This window comes from Lepisma saccharinum, chromosome 3 (assembly GCF_977018435.1).
Source record: "Lepisma saccharinum chromosome 3, izLepSacc3.1, whole genome shotgun sequence".
Lineage (NCBI taxonomy): Eukaryota > Metazoa > Arthropoda > Insecta > Zygentoma > Lepismatidae > Lepisma > Lepisma saccharinum.
Genome location: NC_139231.1, coordinates 109,048,089 through 109,068,243, shown reverse-complemented (window position 1 = coordinate 109,068,243; position 20,155 = coordinate 109,048,089). Strand labels below are relative to the sequence as shown.

The 20,155-nt window shown below is 39.9% G+C and overlaps 1 protein-coding gene across 1 annotated transcript in view; it reads right to left on the bottom strand.

Moving 5' to 3' along the window:
- The window catches only part of LOC145985296 (acyl-CoA synthetase short-chain family member 3, mitochondrial), a 72,320-nt gene extending 53,201 nt beyond the window's left edge, over positions 1-19,119 (bottom strand). The window contains exon 1 of the mRNA XM_083119139.1: positions 18,715-19,119. Within this exon, the coding sequence (XP_082975265.1) occupies positions 18,715-18,877 (163 nt within the window). The 5' untranslated portion in view covers positions 18,878-19,119. The remainder of the gene's footprint in view (positions 1-18,714) is intronic.
- Positions 19,120-20,155: the final 1,036 nt, after the last annotated feature.

Genomic DNA, 20,155 nt, shown 5'->3' with positions numbered 1-20,155 from the left:
GAGTGCCGAAGCTTAGGGCGCACATTCAAAGAGATCAAAGTCAGAATATGCGACGGAGAAATTTACACTTGGCAGAGATATATTCTAGTAGCGCACTGCTGGATTTCTTTTTACGTTTCCTAGTTTTTAAAGATGTTTTCAGACACTAAGTCCTATTCTTAAATATGTTAAACTTTCTTTTAAAAAATCATCAGAACCTTTAACCTATATTATTGTCTGACTACCATGAGAGGGACCCGGGATTTTTTCCACCTCTTCAAGCGGCTCTGGCGCCTACCCAGCGTCTGGGGGGTAAAGGTAACAGGTGCGTTGTGCTGATCACATCAACCCCACCTTCAGCCGTAATCAGCCCTAACTTCACATCCCCTACACGTGGTGCAAAACACAGGGGAGAAGTTTACTTTTAACCTATATTATTTCTTTTATGAGTTATTTTTGTTTCCTCACTTCAAAATTTGTAGGATGTAAATACAGGTAACATAATAAATTGAACATAGTTGCTTGCCCAAAGTAGTCTTACTTTAGAAAAAGTCCTGTACGCAGAGTGTTCGTAAATAAATAAACATTTGTGCACGTGTTACTATTATCTACAAGTTCTAAGGAAACCAGTTTGACTGTTTGACGGACAGCAGCAAATGCCACGATTTTGTTTCTAATTGAGATATCTAAAAACAATTCACTAGACAGGGTGGACAGAAACGAGTAGAGTTTCGCTAACTACACGTCCTTGTCTCGTGACGTGTCTTGTCCGTCATTATTCCTGCGTGTTCACCAAGTCTCAAAGTAGGTACCTGGAGGTAACCCTGGAGTCAGGCCCGTATATTCTAGGCTACCTAGGCTATCGCCGAAGCCCAGATTAAATACAGAAAATAATCGACTATCAAATGTGACTGATGCTTCACTCTAAAACAACGACCGCGGGGGAAAAAATGATAGTATAAAACCCGCGACTCCTGTGCACCGTATGTACTCCCGCGAGGAGAGGAGGAGGAGAGTGGACCATGCTTCCTTATGGCCCGAGCTGATCGGAAGAAAAATCTGCGAGGGGATTTTTTGTCCAAGGTTTGTTTTCCTAGTGCTCGCTCTATACATGGGGATGGACTCCTTTCCTTTAAAACTACCACCAGACTTCAGCGGTTAAATTCTTCCCCTACCAGCGCCTGGAGGAGGTCGGTGACGTATTTGTAGTGGCTTCTTAGACAGGGAACTCTTCGTTTTACAACGGCGGTAAAATCTTACAGCGATGCCAATGCGCTAACCAGCATGGGATTTTCCCAGGTAAGGGAAATTTTGAAACTAAACTACTATTACAGGAACGGAAAAGGGTGGCTGGCATGCGATAGGGAATTTGTCCTCTAGGCCAAAACAACGCTGTCCCATCGAACACATGCAGAACTCACAGGCCGCTGACCTTCAATCAACAACGCTTTACGATGTTTTCAACCCCTCTGCTGCTTTGTTTTTTGACTGGCTGGGGTAGTCTGACTGGCCGGAGATGACAAGGGCATTTTGCGAGTGGAAATCGCGTTGAAGGAAGTTTAAGAAAATTAGGTTTCTTACAGCGTGGATTTCTTAAGTGTATTGAGTGATTTAATTACGTCGTATGTTTTGAATGATCTGTGCTGCGTCGTGTAGTGAACGAAAATGAGTGACATAATTAACGAACAATTGACGAAACAATTTACTCGGCTTTTGCACGAGGATAAACTTCAAATCGCGAAGGCCTCTGGCATCGCAAAGAAGAGAAGAATGGATTTGATTTGTTATTTGCGTTGCTTTTCTGCCACTTAGCTAATCTCGACGATGAGGATGAGTGACGATTAAATTCATGAAGGGACATTCACAAAGAATATCCATGTCCATGCCTGGATTTGAACCCGAGTCCCCTGGCGTGGTAGTGCGCTGTGCTAATAACCATTTTACCATAGAGGTTGCCAAGAGAAGAATGGAGTTCCTGTCTAAATTAAATATTCAAGGTAAAGAGTTTATTATACGCGTATATTTTATTCTCGCACGTAGGCCTACATAAATATTTCACAATATGGGCCTCTATATTTTATAAATACCATGAAATATTTGAAATGTTTTCCTTATTGTTTTTATATTAATGAAACAGTGATATTTTTATAATTATTAGTAAATTGTAATGTATGTATTTTAATCGCAATGTCACATCACCTTAAAATCCAAGACATTGAACGAAAAAGAGCCTCCCATTTGAACATTATGATAAGAAGAGATAGCCAAGGTTTTAAAACCAGCATACGCTACTGCCTGGGGTTTAAAGTAGTCCGGAGCGTGTTGCTGATGGCTTCACAGCTGTCCGAGTCATGAATGTGTGAGGTCTTGCCTCCACACCTCCTATATGCCCTCATGGTTAACACTATCTTATCCGAGGGGCGGAAGGGGTCGGGGGAGGCTGTCAGGCCCACCACCTCTAGTTTATAGATTTTTCAACTGTAGAAAACTTTATAAAAAATTGAAAAAAAAAAATTATATTGTTTCCAATATTTCTGTATTACTTTTATTCACAAACATATATGTGCTGCACACAGGAGGCAAAATTAACTTGCTGGGAGTATTTCTCACCCCCCATTGGATGCATCTTATTCCAGACACTAATGCTAGTAATTGGTTGGTAATGGTGAAAATTGTAATTGAGGACTAAAATTGGTAAACGTTGATAAGTGCCAAAAGCAAAAGTGTTGGGAAATCGCATCGTTCCGCACATCAGCCCGTACGAACGTTCACACTAGTGACCTCTTTATACGCCCTTTGAACTACTTAGAGGGCTACCAGACACTTTTCACGTTTACCACATTACAAAACATGGCACATTTCACAGTTTAACGTGGAAAACGGTGTTTGAATTCTTGTGGCACTTACAGCGTTTACCAATTTGAATCTTCAATTATTATAACTAATAGATAACTGCACTTATAAGTGACAAAAAAGGGTGGCTCTATGAGACGCTCCTCAGGTAACCTAAGTTTCTCGTACGGTACGGGTAAGCTAGGGTTAAACACTAACAATAGAAATAGGAATCGAAATAGGAAATTTTAGTTACAATAAAATTAAATATAGTGATAACTGTATCCAGAAACGAAGTTCTCTATTGAAAGACAACAATTCTTTTCACGGGTACAAATAGGGGAAAAATTCTGGCTCTATTACTGAAGCAAGACCTACATAAAAAGGGGACGATGAGGGTGCAAGTTGCTTTCTCAAATCCACTAGCGAATGAGAATTAAATGTAAAATTGTGTTACCAGTAGGACAGAAATGTATCCCTCCATATATACAGGGTGTCTCAAAGTAATAGCGCAAACTGACACAGGTGAAAGTACACGATAATAGAAGCAAAAACGTCTCACTAAACATGGGTCTGCAAACGAGCCGTTTTCGAGATAATCGCGAATGTGTGCTTACAAGCCGCCACTGAATTCATTGTTTGTAAACGTCGTCCTAGTTGGTAAAATGCTAATAATACAGTAATAATAATGTTCTCTGAGGCGCTGATGTACCCTTGTAAATGTGCGACTCTCGGGGTGTCTTGGAGCAGGGTATTTTTCTTGGTACAAGCGTGCAGCCTCCTGTGCATTGCCGTTAGCCAAACCATGAAATGCATATCCGCATACTCTTCGTTGCTGTAAGGTTCCATTTTCACTACGCAGTACAGCCCAACTGACGTGACTCCCACAGTACGATGAGACTGTGTACTGATTGTATCCATCCTGTTTGATTACAACGCCACCTCTCGGAAATATTCTGTTTTGTAAACAAAGAGCAAACCTCGGAACGCGCAAGGAGTAAAGCACTCGGTGTTTACAAAATGCAATCAGTGACGGCTTCTACCCACACATTCGCACACATTATTAGCATCTTACCAACTAGGACGACGTTTACAAACAATGAAGTCAGTGGCGGCTTGTAACCACACATTTGCAATTATCTCAAAAACGGCTCGTTTGCAGACCCATGTTTAATTATCCTTTTTTGCTTCTATTATCGTGTACTTTCACCTCTGTCAGTTTGCGCTATTACTTTTGAGACACCCTGTATATGCAAATACGTACTCAGGATTTTCGAAAAAGGCGGGGTATATATATACATTTTAGTATTCATTCCTAATTTTGCCATATTTCCCTGCCTTAGACGTTCTTCTTTTACGAATACTGAACCAACAGGAGGGGGTGAGTGAGGGTTATGACGCACACCAACCCCCTTGGGCACGCCACTGTATATATGCATTTGTATGTGTGTTCGAGTGTGGATATGTGTGTGTATAATCCATTTTAGAACAGGCCAAGCAGCTTTCAGTTTTTAAAATGAAATATGCATTACATAGTAGCTGCCAATACAAGAAGCATTATTCACAATATTAAAAATGGCTATTTATGGCTAGTATTTAACATAACTTAACACACATTTCGGGATATGAAAGCTATTGATCTCATTCTATCGTTTTGTACTCATTTTGGAAGCAGCTGTTATAAGGTTTCCCGAAAGCACAGATCAAGAAAGGCAACTTGTACAGTGGGATCCATGAGTATTACCGTGCAAATTGTCCATGACTATTTTCATTAATTTTTCTCTTACATCCTATGTGCTGTTTAACGGCATTTTCAGCATACTTATTCTGACCAGCCTCATCATTCATTAAATCAAGACGGATTATTATTTATCTACGATCGTGGTTATCCTTTATTTATCATTTGTCGGTTTTTATGTATGCTGGTGCAGAAGTTGTCAACAGCTTGTTTTCATTTAATTCTTGAAGCTCTTATTGGATCAAATATAGTGCATGAACATGGTGATGGACAATTTGCACGGTAATACCCAGGGATCCCACTGTACCACGAATGCAATTTTATAGGTTCAAGGCAATTTAAATTATTTTGGAGAAATGTGGACAAATAAACTTTTTGCGTTTAACTACAAAAAATGAGATTCAATGAAGGGAGAAAGCATCACGAGTCTCAAATTATTTGAGAAGGATACATGGATATAAGTCTGATCAAAGGGTTTGAGGTGTACTGTATTCTCTAATCTGTGGCGCTAGTGTTGAATGTTAAGCCAATGTTTACTCTCTGTCCCGGGAACCTCTGGAGCAAGCGAACGAAATCAAGTCTCTGCGCAAGTACTAACTCGAGACGCCTTGACCAATAAACACGTACGAGGGAACAGGATTGAGTGGAGGGGAAAAAGCGACTGCAGTTACCAGCCTTTGCAGCAGCGTGCATCATTTCGCTTCGTCCACTCTCTTCCTCCCCTTCTTTACCGGTATGCGCGACCTTGCTCCAGAGATTCCCGGGGTAGAGTAAGAGTTCGCATATTTTCCGAGGGCAAAGTTATCGTGGTAGCTAGTATACCCAGCCCTTGAAGTGAATATTAGCTGGGGGGGGGGATGTTTGGTCAAGTCTTGGGGTTAGCTGGAGGGGTGGTTTTGCTAGCCGGGAGATACCATCCCCCGCATCCCCCTTCACTTGGAGCATTGAATATACCCCTGTAATCCTGTGCCACTCGTTGTTACACCTAGGTTTGTATATTTCTAAGAACACGTTCGGCGTTAATTTGCACCATATTTTTTACAGTGCATGAATACGCCACGGCACTTCCTGGTCAAAAGTTCGAAACTAAACTCTCGCATAGCGGTAACCTGGAATTCACTCCCGACGAAGGTCAAACTCAATACCAGCAAAGCGCAGTTCTGTCGTCTTCTACGTTCACATGCCTATAAATTCTAACACCAGTAATATTATTTTCAGTGCTTCAGCCACCATTCCCACGTTTTAAAATTTTCATCCATGTACTTCGAACATTAATTTCATACACACTCATACCTAAACCCACACACCCTTATATTTTCCTTTCTTCTAAATGTGTATAACTCTCAAACTTTCTTTATTTCATTGCTACTGTAGCACGTACTCATGTAAATTCATCTCATTTTTCTTAGATGTAGCTTTTGTATATATTTTTTACCACATCAAGTCATTATTTGTATTAATATTGTTCTAAATGAAATGTTGTATGGCTTAATTGTAACCCTACTGAGATAATAAATAATAATAATAATTATAACAACATTTGTTAAACTTGTTTTCTTTTATAGCAACCTTGGAAAAAACTGATTACTTTGTGTATACGAAAGCGAGGGAAAACTTTGCAGATACACGTGTGAAAATGATGTCTATATTCTCACGTAAAATACCAATTTGGTAAGTAAGTGACGTATTTACAAGACGAACAATGGTACTGTCATTATTATTTTTAGAATTCATTTCTAGATAGTATATCTAGTAGGATGAATAAAAGTCAAGGACACTCCTCTGGTCTGAGATTAAGGTAAAAATGAGCCTTCGCATTCTTTGCGGCGAACGCAGAGATTATATCAGAGATGGGGAAACTACAGAAGATACGATCTAATCCAGTTCAGTCCATGAGTTCCCTTGCTTAGCACTAAAAGCGCTGGAAAAGAGCTTCCTAAAATCAAATCACGTCAGCGAACTTCAATGGAGTTGGAAGACTCCGCTGACATTGCACTAGGCCGGAAAAAAAAATTGAAATACAGTAAATCAGCATTGTCCACAAAAATCACCGTTGACTACTGACGCGGTCGAGTCAACGGTTTTAACGATCGAAAGTTCGAATTCCCTATAGCATGTAGCTTGAGAGAATATTTCTCTCCCCCCCCCCCGGTTGTTATTAGAAATCTATCGCGAGAACAGTGCTTGTCTCCCCAAATTATGGGCTGAGTATCGATTGTTACGTAAAGAGTTTTCGCGGGCAGTGTGCGATAGCGTAGTTTTAATTTAGGGACCGTGTCGTCATTCGTAATATGATCTACTGATTCAACGAGATATTCAAGCTACAGGAAACCAGAGGCAACGAACGTTTCTTTATCCCCATTCTTACATTCTCTTAACTCTGCCAGACCAGTCAACCGTCGAAGTGTTAAACTCTTAAAGTTTAAGTGTTGTTCTTATTTCACAGGGGCAAGCCTCCCTTTACTTGGCTACGTGTTAACGTTGTTTCTCTACGCGTACCTCTCGCTGCTAATACCTCTAGCCCCAGGCTTTCACGTAGCCTGAGCTTCGATCCCGAACCAGAGCCTAAATCTCTTAAGACTTAGAAGTTATTATTTCAACTATTCAAGTTATATCAATGGCCTGTGCGCCTACAAAAATTTCTGCATTGTCACAGAATGTATTGTATGAAACAAGTATAAAATTTCATAATTATCCCCTTATTCACTGTTCAGGAGGAGCAGAGCATGATTGCAACCATGGCTTTCACACGGTATCTCACCTCACGTGCAAATTATTATTTTTCCCGCACGCAAAGTACACAAGCCGTATAATCTGAAGGAAAATGTGTAAAATATATTCAGGTCATTAATTCTCTTTCTCCAATTACGTGATCTTAAGCATGACAAGATAACAGAATTTTATATTTTCTGCAATGTTTCCAACTAATTCCCTCATTAGTTTCTAATCGTAGCCTTTACGTAACTCTGCTGCTTCTCCACGTGCAAGTGGACAAAAAGTTCACACGCCTAAGAACATAACCTACGTTATGGTTATGAATTTTGTTATGAGTTTTATACCCAACGCAAGGGGCTGCATAAACAAAGAATTTCCAAGAAAAGGAAAACCTTCACCTCCACCATGATCGAAATCGAGAATGTGTGAAGCTCGACTTCAACACGCTTGTATTTTGTCTATTGTGCACGGTTCAATGCAAAGGGTTGGAAGGACTTGACTTTGCATGACATTAATTTTCGATTCAGATTTCCAAGCATTATGTGGAGCATAGATTGGATATAAAGGGTTGTTCGGTCTATACCCTGTACCAGCTAACTGTAGACCAGGTGAACGAGAACAAGTCTCTGCGCAAGTAGTGACGCGAGGCGGCTCCACCAATGAACAGTGAGAAAAACAGGATTGCGTAATGGGCGACGGGAGTTACCCGATTTCCCTGCTTCGCTCTGTAAGTGTTGCAAACTTTTAAAATCAAAAGATTACGGGTTCGTTTCCGATGGAGACATAGCACAGTAGCTCGGATTAGACTCTAAACTGTAGTTCTAGTCCAGACAAGCCTATCTGATCATAAAGTAAACTTCAACTTTAGCAACTTTCTGTTCCTTAATTTCTGTCTTTCTATTTATTCTGTTTATTTCACGTCTCTGTTTCTCTTCCTCCCCCTCCCTCTTAATTTATATTATATTCCTGCTTCTCTTTTCCCATCGTTTTTATTTTCCTGCGCACCATTTCTCAGGGTTACTTTATTTTGTGACGTAAAATAGAGGACATCTCATTTTTTTAAATTTAATTTTCAACAAAAAATAAATGAATCAATACATATATTACACCCTGTATCAACACGTTTGTTATGCTTTATGCATTGAAATGGGTTATCTTTACAGTTATCTATTCACAGTGGAATAAAACTTCTCACAAAAAGGTATTTTGATTCATTGAGTTCGTGTTTTAAGTTCACTTTATGCGCAGTAAGGCTAAGCGGGACTGACCCTACAGTTTCAAGTGGGATTCGAACCACTATGTGCATCCACCGGGTATCTAACCCGGGAAAAAATGCATTTTAAACAGCGCCTAATCATTCAGTTTTTACCCCAATCATATATATCAGATACCAATATTTAATTTAACGTCCGTTTTGAAAACAACTGCACTTGTTTTTAAATTCACCTGTAAACTTATATTTTCATTTCGGCATTTCTAATTTTTTAATAGAACTCTTGAAACCCCACAAGGTATGCTTAGAGATGATCATATTCGCACTCGAACCAGCGTGACATCTATCGATCACATTGTGACTTGCTATGCTTATTTTTAATGTTTTAATTATTTAAAGAATTTGTATACGCAGAAAACCCGGACATTTTTTATTCGGGAAAGAAAATGCGACCGGACGCTTATTTTATTTTAAAAATACGGAGAAAAGAGGACGTATTGTAAACTCTATCTCTTTAACACACACACACACACACACACACACACACACACACACACACACACACACACACACACACACACACACACACACACTCCTATTTCTCATTTCTCTCTTCTCCCATCTCTCTGTTTTCTCAATAACTTGTTTCTCTTTTGTAAGTCTCTTCATTCTCCCATCTCTTTACTTTCCAAATCTCGTCTTCTACTCTTTGTGTATTTCTCTATCCTTGTTTCCATCCTTCTTTCTTTTCTGTTTAGCATATTGAGAAAAGTTATACAGCTAATAGGAAACAAGTATGTATTTAGTACCTCACGAATAACTAGGCAGATGGACCTTCCTGTAATATACAGGTAATATTGCAATACACCAAAACGTGATGTTCCCTTCAACGAGAATCGTGATAACAACATATCAAGAACAGCATCGAGGCAAACATAACAAATTACATCGAGCCTGGCAGGATATTAATCTCGTGTTTATCATCCCTCATCCACTCCCCATCCGTCATCATGACATTTAACGAAGGACTTCAGCACGTCGCAATGAAGTATCAGGCACAAAAGCATGAAAGCATAATGAAACATACTAATATGTCATAATATTTTATACAACTGCACTTCTACGTTTACCGGGTGGGTCATCATATTTTTTAAAGGGCGGTCAATTAATTATTTTTTAAAGGAATACTGGATCCAACCCTCCTTAGGCATGGAGATACACAGCGAGAAAGATAAAGAGATAGAAAGAGACAGAGCGAGAGAAAGAAAGATTGAAAGAGAGGGCAGACTGGGAAAGAAAGAAAGATTGAAACAGGTGGACAGACTGAGAAAGAAAGAGAGATTGAAATAGGGGGACAGACTGAGAAAGAAAGAAAGAAAGATTGAAACAGGGGGACAGACTGAGAAAGAAAGAAAGATTGAAACAGGGGGACAGACTGAGAAAGAAAGACAGATTGAAGCAGGGGGACAGACTGGGAAAGAAAGAAAGATTGAAACAGGGGAACAGACTGAGAAACAGAGAAAGATTGAAACAGGGGGACAGACTGAGAAAGAAAGACAGATTGAAACAGGGGGGCAGACTGAGAAAGAAAGAAAGATTGAAACAGAGGGACAGACTGAGAAAGAAAGACAGATTGAAACAGGGGGACAGACTGAGAAAGAAAGAAAGATTGAAACAGGGGGACAGACTGAGAAAGAAAGAAAGATTGAAACAGTGGGACAGACTGAGATTGAAACAGGGGGACAGACTGAGAAAGAAAGAAAGATTGAAACAGGGGGACAGACTGAGAAAGATAGAAGGAAAGATTGAAACAGGGGGACAGACTGAGAAAGAAAGAAAGATGGAAACAGGGGGACAGACTGAGAAAGAAAGAAAGATTGAAATCGGGGGACAGACTGAGAAAGAAAGAAAGAAAGATTGAAACAGGTGGCCAGACTGAGAAATAAAGAAAGATTGAAACAGGGGGACAGACTGAGAAAGAAAGAGAGATTGAAACAGGGGGACAGACTGAAAAAGAAAGAAAGAGATACGAGAACACAGAGGAAGAGAAATAAAGATAGGAAAGCGGTAAAAGAAACAGAGTGAGGAAGAAAGGAAGGAAGAGACAGCTAGAAAGAGATAAAAGGTTAGAGAGAGGAAGAGCGAGGAGGAAAGAAATAAAAAGATCGAAAGGCTAAAAAAGGAAAAGGAAAACAGATGAACAAATAAAGGAAAAGAGTTTCAAATCCACTCTAAACCAGGGTTTCGGACGGAGCGGATCAACGCTCTGGCTGTTGCCCACGCTCCGGAGCGAGAAGCGAGATTCTACGAAATGTTTTCTTAGCCCGCTCCGCTCCGGAGCGGAGCAGCGGGAATCGGAAAATTCCTCACTCCGCTCCGGAGCGAGGAGCGAAATTTTGGAAAATGGTTCACTCCGCTCCGGAGCGGAGCGCTACCTTGACACGCTCCGCTCCGGATCGGAGCAGAGAGCTACCTTGACACGCTCCGCTCCGGATCGGAGCAGAGGAAGTTGGAAAATTTTTCGCTCCGCTCCGGAGCGAGGAGCGAAATTTTAGGGAACGGTTCACTCCGCTCCGGAGCGGAGCGATACCTTGTGACGCTCCGCTCCGGAGCGAGGAGCGATATTCAAGGAACTTGCCCACTCCTCTCCGGAGCGACTCCGGAGCGCTCCGAGGTTGGATAATACGAGTGTATACAGAAAACTAACGATCAAAGGTTCCGAGTACATTAGTAATTTTGTTTGTGAAATTTGTACGGCATTTGAAAATCGCCCGTTATTGTTGTTATAAAACTGATTATTACAAAACGCCACGGAAACAGTCCAGACAAGATTACGTCACTCACCTACAGTGTTGCCAATAAGCAAGGAATAATCCTTACACAGTACACCATACACCAGGGAAGGCACAATGAACAGCATACGTACAACGCGCAATGTGTCAACTGTGAAACGTAGAAGTGTGGCAAACCTGGAGGGCCAGGGGTGTGAAGGAGGCAAGGGGAAGCTTCGATCTTCACTGGACTGTTTTCGTGGAGAGCGATATTATTATTATTATTACATTTTCATTATCACTTTTACTACTCTACTACTACTTATGGGGACAATATATTTCAATAGCAGGTGTGCCACCTGTGGTTTTATAAGTTGAGAGAATGGAACCACTCTCTCATTTCCTGCCACCAGGTATCGCGACTGAAATTCATTTCGGTTCAACTTCTGGTTCGGACTAAGCACTTCGGCATATTGGCCCGGCGTTACAGTCCACGGCGCGGGATAAGTGAGTTATTCCGGAATATTGGTTGAGTAACACTAGCGAAACTAAGATAATCCATTCGACCTTCTATAAGCCAGGAGCACGCAGAGGAAAGGCGAAGCAACTTGTACGGAGGAAGATAAAAGGCAGACAGGTGTTCATGCAAAACACTCGCTGGTACACGATTGCCATATCTAACTTTCTTTTACGCTGGTTATGTATAATACTTTGAATGTAGCGAAAGGGAAAAGTTTAAAGTAATTGGAAATTCAGGTTGCTAATTTTAACTTTTCGATTTTTGAATGTATGAAGTTGACAATCGGAATCATGCTTATTAATGTTACCGTAAACACGGCCAATTAGGAACGTTTTAATTTGAAATACAGAGTTTTCATATCTAACTTTTTAAAAATCCTGACACTAGAAAGTTGAAAACCGGCTTAACCAAAAATGTGAGTTGCCACATTTGGTTTAATTTTATGAAGATATAAAGTCGAAAATCGGAATGCTGTTTGTATACAGCCGAACAGGGGAATTTAAATAGTATGAAATACAGGGTTGTGAATTGTTGAGTCTTAAATCCACCAAACGTCCATAAAAAAAGGCATTGCTTCAACGTATGTTGAATGTATAATTGCAATGTATATTGTGATAAATTAATCCTTAAGCAAATATACATTTCTAATTCTATTTAACAATAAGAGACTTCACTTTCCTTTATATCTATTCACAAGAGCATAAAAATACAACTTGGAAATTAATTTCCAAATGAACAACCTCTTATTCATATCTTTTACGTATGTGTGTGTGTGTGTGTGTGTGTGTATGTGTGTGTGTGTGTGTGTGTGTGTGTGTGTGTGTTTTCTGAAATCTGGCAAAGTCCTAATAATATATTCACTTCATAAGTGTCCATTACATTACAGAAATCATCATTGGATATTGAATATCAGACGAATAACGAATTCCATGGGAATATTTCTGCGAGTTCGTGGATGTGAGTTCAGCTCTCAACGACAAATGGTGTTGGTTTGATCCGCGTTAATGTCATTGGTGTTTCCTTTGTGTTTGTTTCTCTATCACAGTATATTTCTTTTCCATAGTTTCGGTGTCCTATTTTTTACCGACTTATCTAGAATTTGTTTAAAATTACGGATTATGAGAAATATACGATTAAAGGCAAGGCAAAGGTAATAGTCCGGAAAAGACAATTTAAACTTATACTTAGTTGAAAGGATAATTGGTCATTGTTGATTACAATAATATAAATAACTTGATCGAAATACTTTGTTTTCTTTTACATACATTTTTGTAATTCCTTTTGTGCACTTTTCCATTCCTACTTCAACAGGTAGACTATAAATAAAAACTCGGCATGGTTTCCTTCAATTCATTATTATTCAAATCTAGTCTTCCATGATTCTCGTGGCTTATGATGCATACAATTAACAATTACGGATTTTTATTTGTTGTTCTTGTATATTTATTTAACAAATCTAGTCACCTTATAATTCCATTAACCGAGACTGGTTGGAATAATTTCTCCATTCGCATGGACGTCCGGAAGGGAGGGGGCCATACCACCCGGAAATGAAAGTCAATGAAGAAGTACATATTTCACGCATATAATTTCATTTCAGTCACAGTAATATATGTTAATTATTGCAAGGGCGTTGCAGGAACATGATAACTTCAAATTGTAGATCTTTTTAAAAGGGAGTAATACTATTTTGGGGAAATTCTGCCTCATTCCACCCCCCTCCCTTGGAAAAATACCTTGCTTGTCCCTTTCTGGAAAAAAATCCTGACGACGTCCATGTATCAGCGGCGTCAAAAATTTCATTAAATGTCCATACACCACCGTTGACAAGCACACATACTGTAATATGCTTGTAATGATACAAGAGAACACAGCTTTTAAAGGCTTCTTTTAATGACAGTGAAGAGAAGAACAACACGCGCAAGTAATACTTTTAAAAGAGAACAATCTAGCCAGAATTGGTGTAGCATAATTCTAATACAACTGGCAACACTAGATCTGTCTGGCAAAGGCGATATCTCTACCATGTACGGATAAGTCGAACGCAACGTACAGCGCAACGAACGAAGTTCTCAACCCTGAAAGCACACACAAACAGCTATGTACCAGTTTCACCCTCCTCCCCTCTTGAAACGGGCACAAGCCCAATGCGCCAGCCGATTGCACTGAGTCACCTGCAAGGAACACGGAATACGGTACAAAACGAAGCTGTCTGTTGTATGGGGGAGGTGGGTCGGACAAATCTGCAAAGCAGAAAAACTGATTGCTTGAAATTATTCGTAACTCATTCAACACATAACATTCAAACTCTTATATCTAAGAGTCACAATACAAAATAGTACATCCGAATACAGAAATATTATTTACGTAATTCATATTTCAACTTACATCAAATGAACAGTTTACGTACTATAGCTCTCTCTCTCTCTATTGAGCAAAAACAACATTCTTGTATTGTTTTACCAATGTTTAATGTGGATGATTGTTTGATTGATTTAGTTCATTTTACTTCTCTTCTTTGTCGCTTTTGGCTCATTGCAAAGATGGGGATGATGGATGTTATGATTAAATTGATGAACGATACACACAAAGATTGTACACTCGCCTCACTTGGTACTCCGGCAGTTTGTTTCTTTATACAGCATATTTGCAACAAACTTATTACTAACTTCGTTGACCCTGTACAAGCCCATGCCGGGATTTGAACCACCCCACGGATCCCTGACGTCATAGTGTGCTGTGCTGTCGAGCGACCACAAACAAAAAAGCTTCGGCCAAAAGTCCCCGCGCACCTCCCCCTTCACCCGTTCGACTAGGGCCATTAAGAAGCATGATCCACTCTGTCCCTCCCCTCCAAGCGGGGGCGATCATACAGACAAACAACTAGAGTACGTGGAAACAGGACTGCAGGCTCTTTTATGTGGTTCTACTATAACCACTCCGTCACGGAAGTCGGCTTTAATGTGCACATTCCCATTATTCATAGTTGCATTACAGCATTCGTGTAAAAAAAAAACCTAACCGGATCGGAGCGTGCTGTCAAAAGTACCACGCTCCGGAGCGGAGTACTGCTGTATCACGCTCCGCTCCGGATCGGAGTGTGTGTGTCTCAGAAATACGAACCACTCCGCTCCGGAGCGGAGTGCTGTTGTATCACGCTCCGCTCCGGATCGGAGCGTACGTCTCAAAACGTCGAACCACTCCGCTCCGGAGCGGAGCGTGTTTCTCAAGAAGTCGAACCACTCCGCTCCGGATCGGAGTGCTGTCGTACCACGCTTCGCTCCGGAGCGAGGAGCGGAGTAGAACTGACGCTTCGAAGTCGCTCCGGAGCGCTCCTTTAGTACGCTCCGCACTCCGCTCCGAAACCCTGCTCTAAACACAGACTAATCGGGGCTGGACCTACAGTTGAAAGTGCAACCACTATTGAAGTAGGCATCTTTTGATTTCAGAGCAACGACGTTACCACTACGCCATCGGGGAGGCGGGGGATAGAAAAAGAGAAAAGGAAAGAAATAATAAGAGAGAGACACAGGGAACATTAGGATTCACCACCGAAGTAACGACTACCTGAAGATATATAATTCAACTTTAACCACCTTCCCCAAACGAAACTCCCCGGGGACGCCACTGACGCACTGGATGCAATCATTTTTGTTTACAAGGCCAACGTCAGTTTCTTTTTCCAAACGTTGCATCACACGATGTGCACATCAACTCAACCCGGAATGTAAAATTGAAAAAAAGCTAGTAATGTTATATTATTTACATGAAAACATGGCCTTATATTCCCGCAGAATATAATAATTCCGCACACTTTTCAAACTAAAAAAATATATGTTGTATCCTGTTTTCTTACGAAAGCGTCATTGCTAGGTTTGTTATGTGTTGTATACGAATTATACTGTGTACTACAGGACATGTGCAGCTTTGTCAAACACGCACATTAACCCACGCATTCAAATGGATACAAGTGGATTACACTGTTGCCTCGTAGCGTGACCAATATTGTTTGTGTGCGGGGAGGAGGGGGAGGATATAACTTCTTTTAAATAATAGCATTAACATTGCTATTATTATAATTCAAGTAAACCTATTGAACCTTACTTTCTTTGGGTTGTTCTTTTTGAACCGGGTGTTCCAAAAGTCGCATTCGTTCTCTTGTGAAACATACATAACCGTCGCTAGAAACTTTCGTAGGGGATGTCAGGCTATTGATAATACTTGAATAGGAAAAATAATAATAATTGTTATGATTGATTGCTATAATAATGACAATATTAACTACTAAAAGTATTAAAATATACTACTTTTATTCCAAATTTGTTATTATTATAAACTTCTACTCGATCCACAACATGAGTGAATATACAGCACAACTGTTACTTTTTTTAATGTTACATACAGTTAGTGTAGTGAAATATACATAGTTAAAATTAAAATTTGTTATTAACATTTACACATCTCGTTCCAGAAAAAGCTAAAAGTTAGGGGGAAATATTTGTCAAGTTTATGTTGCGTGACGTCTCGCATGAAACTTTATTTTTTGGAATTTGGAAAATGTGGAATTATTTTTTCTATGGATTATATAGGGGAAATAGGAGAATATGAAAAAAATAACATGATTCCTGTATTTTACACTCATATTTCGGGATCTAACCCAGTCTTTACGTTATCTTTTTTTCTGCTCGAATACTAACGAACTGAATTTTATCTGCTATCGACCAATAGGGCTATGTTGTTTATTTTGTAACATGAAATTATCGATGCCAATTTCCTGAGGGGAGGGGTCGGCGAACATGTTCAACCCCTCCATCCCGACGCCCATGCATGTCCGATCCTGGAGAAACGTTTGCAATTGATTCTTTATAAATGTCATGTTTAGCGATCACCTGAAATTTGTTCTTACAACAATTTCCGTCGCTTTATTCTACCACCGGGCTAACCGTAGCTGCATGAATCCATGCAATCCTATACTGATATAAGGTTATTCGTGTTTATTACATATTTCACAGTTTTATCCCGAATTGCGCGCTTTGTCTAAAAGAATATTGAAAAATATTTAATTACTTTCAATTAGAAACAATGCTATTATGCATGTACTAATATTTAAAGTCACTCTCAGTTATTCATTTTTATTTCTAAACGACGATACGAAATCGCGCGAGAGAGCTACTAGTTGCCCTTCACAACTCAAGTTTCTATACAGAAGCTTTTACTGTCTCCAGTTCCCGTCTAGGCAACTCTTTGTTCTTTGAAATCCGGAACTTATCTCAGGGTATATGTCTTGAAGACACTATTAATATATTTCTTACTGAGCAAGCTTACGCTGGGGACAAATTGAATGCATCTAAGTTCAGAAAACCCATAATCAACATAACATTCCAACTTTCAAATTCTGGACTATTAGAGAAAAAGTACTTAATTAAAAAAAATGCAATTTTACAGCAGACAATTATTCGTGTTCATTCTTGTACTAGCAAACATTACAGACATGTTATATAAGATTGAATCATCAGTGTTTAGAATCATTATACATGCCCAATGTAAAATTATATTTATAATATTTTATTTTATTCAATGTGACTTAGATGAAAGAAACCGAAAATAGCAGTTTGTGACTTATGTGCCTTTTCGCGAACACCCTAGAATTATTGTCAGGAATACTAGAGATCGCGAGCGCGTTTGTTATGTGCCTATGCGTATAGATTAGACTTGTATTTTTATGTTATTTTTTTAAAAAGTTGTATTTCTCTGGGTTTTTTTTCTCAATATTTCCCCTTGATATAATGGCTTAAATGTTGCTTGCTAATTTTCATACAAAAAATTGTATATAAGCATGGTTCAGAGGAGGAAAAGGCTTCGCCATGAGAAACAAGACGTAATAAATAAATACAACGCAAACGCCGTTAAGCTTTTCTTCTCTAAAGCATATATTCGTTTTTAGATAATTTCTTCATACTTTCAGAATGTCTAAATTAGACTTTAAGGTAAAGGTGAAAAGTAAAGTTCCCCATGCATATTGCATCGTACCATGAATGTGGTACATTCTCGATCCCGGCCATTTTGGAGGTGATGTGATCAGCAACACGCTCCGGCAGCCTTCACCTCCCACCCCAGAGACCCATTGATTTGAGGCTAGGTGAGCCCCAGAGCCGCTTTATGCGGGGACAAGGCCGGAAGAAAATCCCTACCTTAGATCACCCACCCGGAAATCGAACCGGGTCTCCCCCGTGGCAGTTAGACGCTTTACCAACTAGACTCTGTCTAAATTAGATTGAATAAATGAATTAACAGCCGCGATAGCTCAGTCGTTGGTCCTGGGTTCGAACCCCGGCTAGGACATGGATGCTTGTGATTGTCCGTATGAGAAAATACTGAGAATATAGTAAAAATTGAAATGTGCGAAAGTTGAGTAAATGGCAAATGACGGAAATACTACCGCATAGTGGTATTCCTTAAAAAATATAAAATAAAAAAGTCGTTAGGGCGTTTTACAACCATGAGAGAGACCCGGATTCGATCCCCGGCGGGATCACCTGTTCAAGCGGCTCCGACGCCCACCCAGCGTTTTAAAAAGTGGGCACCTGGAGGAAACTCGGGGGGGGGGGTGATGCTGATCACATCACCCCACTTTTGGCCGTGATCAAGAAAGTGTGGGACCTTAACTCCATACCCCCTACACGCCTTCATGGTGTGGTGCAAGCACAAGGGAGCACTTTACTTTTTAAAAAAGTTACCCGATGGCGAAAGACGATTTTATCACGAAGTTGAGTCAACTTAGCTGATATATTTTGGAAAACTTATCATTTAACACAAGTGTAAATTTTATGCCAAAACTTTCCCCCCTCAAATGCGTTGGAAGTCAGCGCCCCGATCTCAACAGCTGCAAAATAATCAATTACAACTTGAGTGTGACGTATAGACGATAAAATAACTGATATCTTACCTGGTTCGTAATTATCTTTGTCACATTCATTGTTGTTATTGTTATTGTTGAAACACTTATTCTTCTTCTTGCTATCGCAACCATTCTCTAACACAATCCTCTGTTGTTCGGTTGGCGGGTTAACCGACATGTCTCCTAAACAGTCCAAAATCTGGTTCAGCATTCTGATTGAAGATTCCTAAACGAAGAAGGACGAAGGAATAATCACTGTCTCTTTCCACCCCGAGACGAAGTTATGCTGTGTCGGCCGCGCCAAGCTTTTAGCCAGTAGGGAGAAATATTTGTTCTTCCGTACGACTTTCCCGCCAGCTGGGAGAATACTAACAAAACTGACAGACTCCAAAGACGACAAAAGGTAGAATGACAAGCGTATTACGCTGTATCAAGAACAGGTTTCCGTGTCGAAGTTGGTGCGCACACAAACGCTTGCAGGAAACGGCAATTGGTTTATGCGTGGAAGTAAAGTATTCCCATGCGAGGTCATATGAGCCAATCACAACAGGGAGCATAACTCAGCACCAAGGTGAAATGCTGAAGCGAAGAAGGAAAGCTATTTCGGGCAGGTAGCATACTTATTGCAAAACTTATGCCCCTCCTGAAAAATAACGAGGCAGGAGGGATAAAGCATGGTAATTTAATACACGCAAACCAAACACGCACTTTCTGTGGCAAGGTGAAGGAAGTTTTCTTAAGCTAAAGGGGATTGGGGTGTCAAAATCGAAATCCCCGAGTGACGTCACCTTTGTGTTATCAGAAGAAGACAGAAATATAAAAGAAGGGAGGATTTGTCACACACACACACACATACATACACAGACAGAGACAGAGAGGGGGAGAGGAAGGGGGATGAAAAGAAACCAGGTAGAGAAATACAAATAAAGAAATGAGAGAGACGAAGGGAAATAAAGAAACAACAGAAAGAAAGACAGAGAAAAAGAAAGGACAAAGCTAAGGAGAAAATGACAAAAATATACAAGACAGAGAGAGAGTAAAGAAAGCGAAACAGATAGAGAGGAAGGGGAAATAATGAAACAGTAGAGGGAATAAAGAATTAAAACAAGCAAAGGTGAGAAGACAAATAAAGAAACAGAAAGGAAAGGAAGCAAGGAAAGTGAAAAAGAAATAAAGAAGTAAGAGAGATAGAGACACAGAAGAAAATGTAAGAAAAGAATAAATATAAAGAAGAAATAATATAGAGAAAGGGAGAAATGGGAGAATAATGAAACGAGAGAGAAGGAAAGCAAGAAAGAGAAGTGAAAGAGAGATAAGGAAATAACATATTAGAGAAAGAGAAAGGAAGAAAATGAAGACAAAAAGAACAAAGTAATGAAAAAGATAAAGAAAGGAATGAAAAGAAGCCATACAGAAAAAGAAATGGAGAGGGAGAGAAACTATTAAGCGAAATATATGCGCTAGATAGGTAGGTACGTAGATAGAGAAA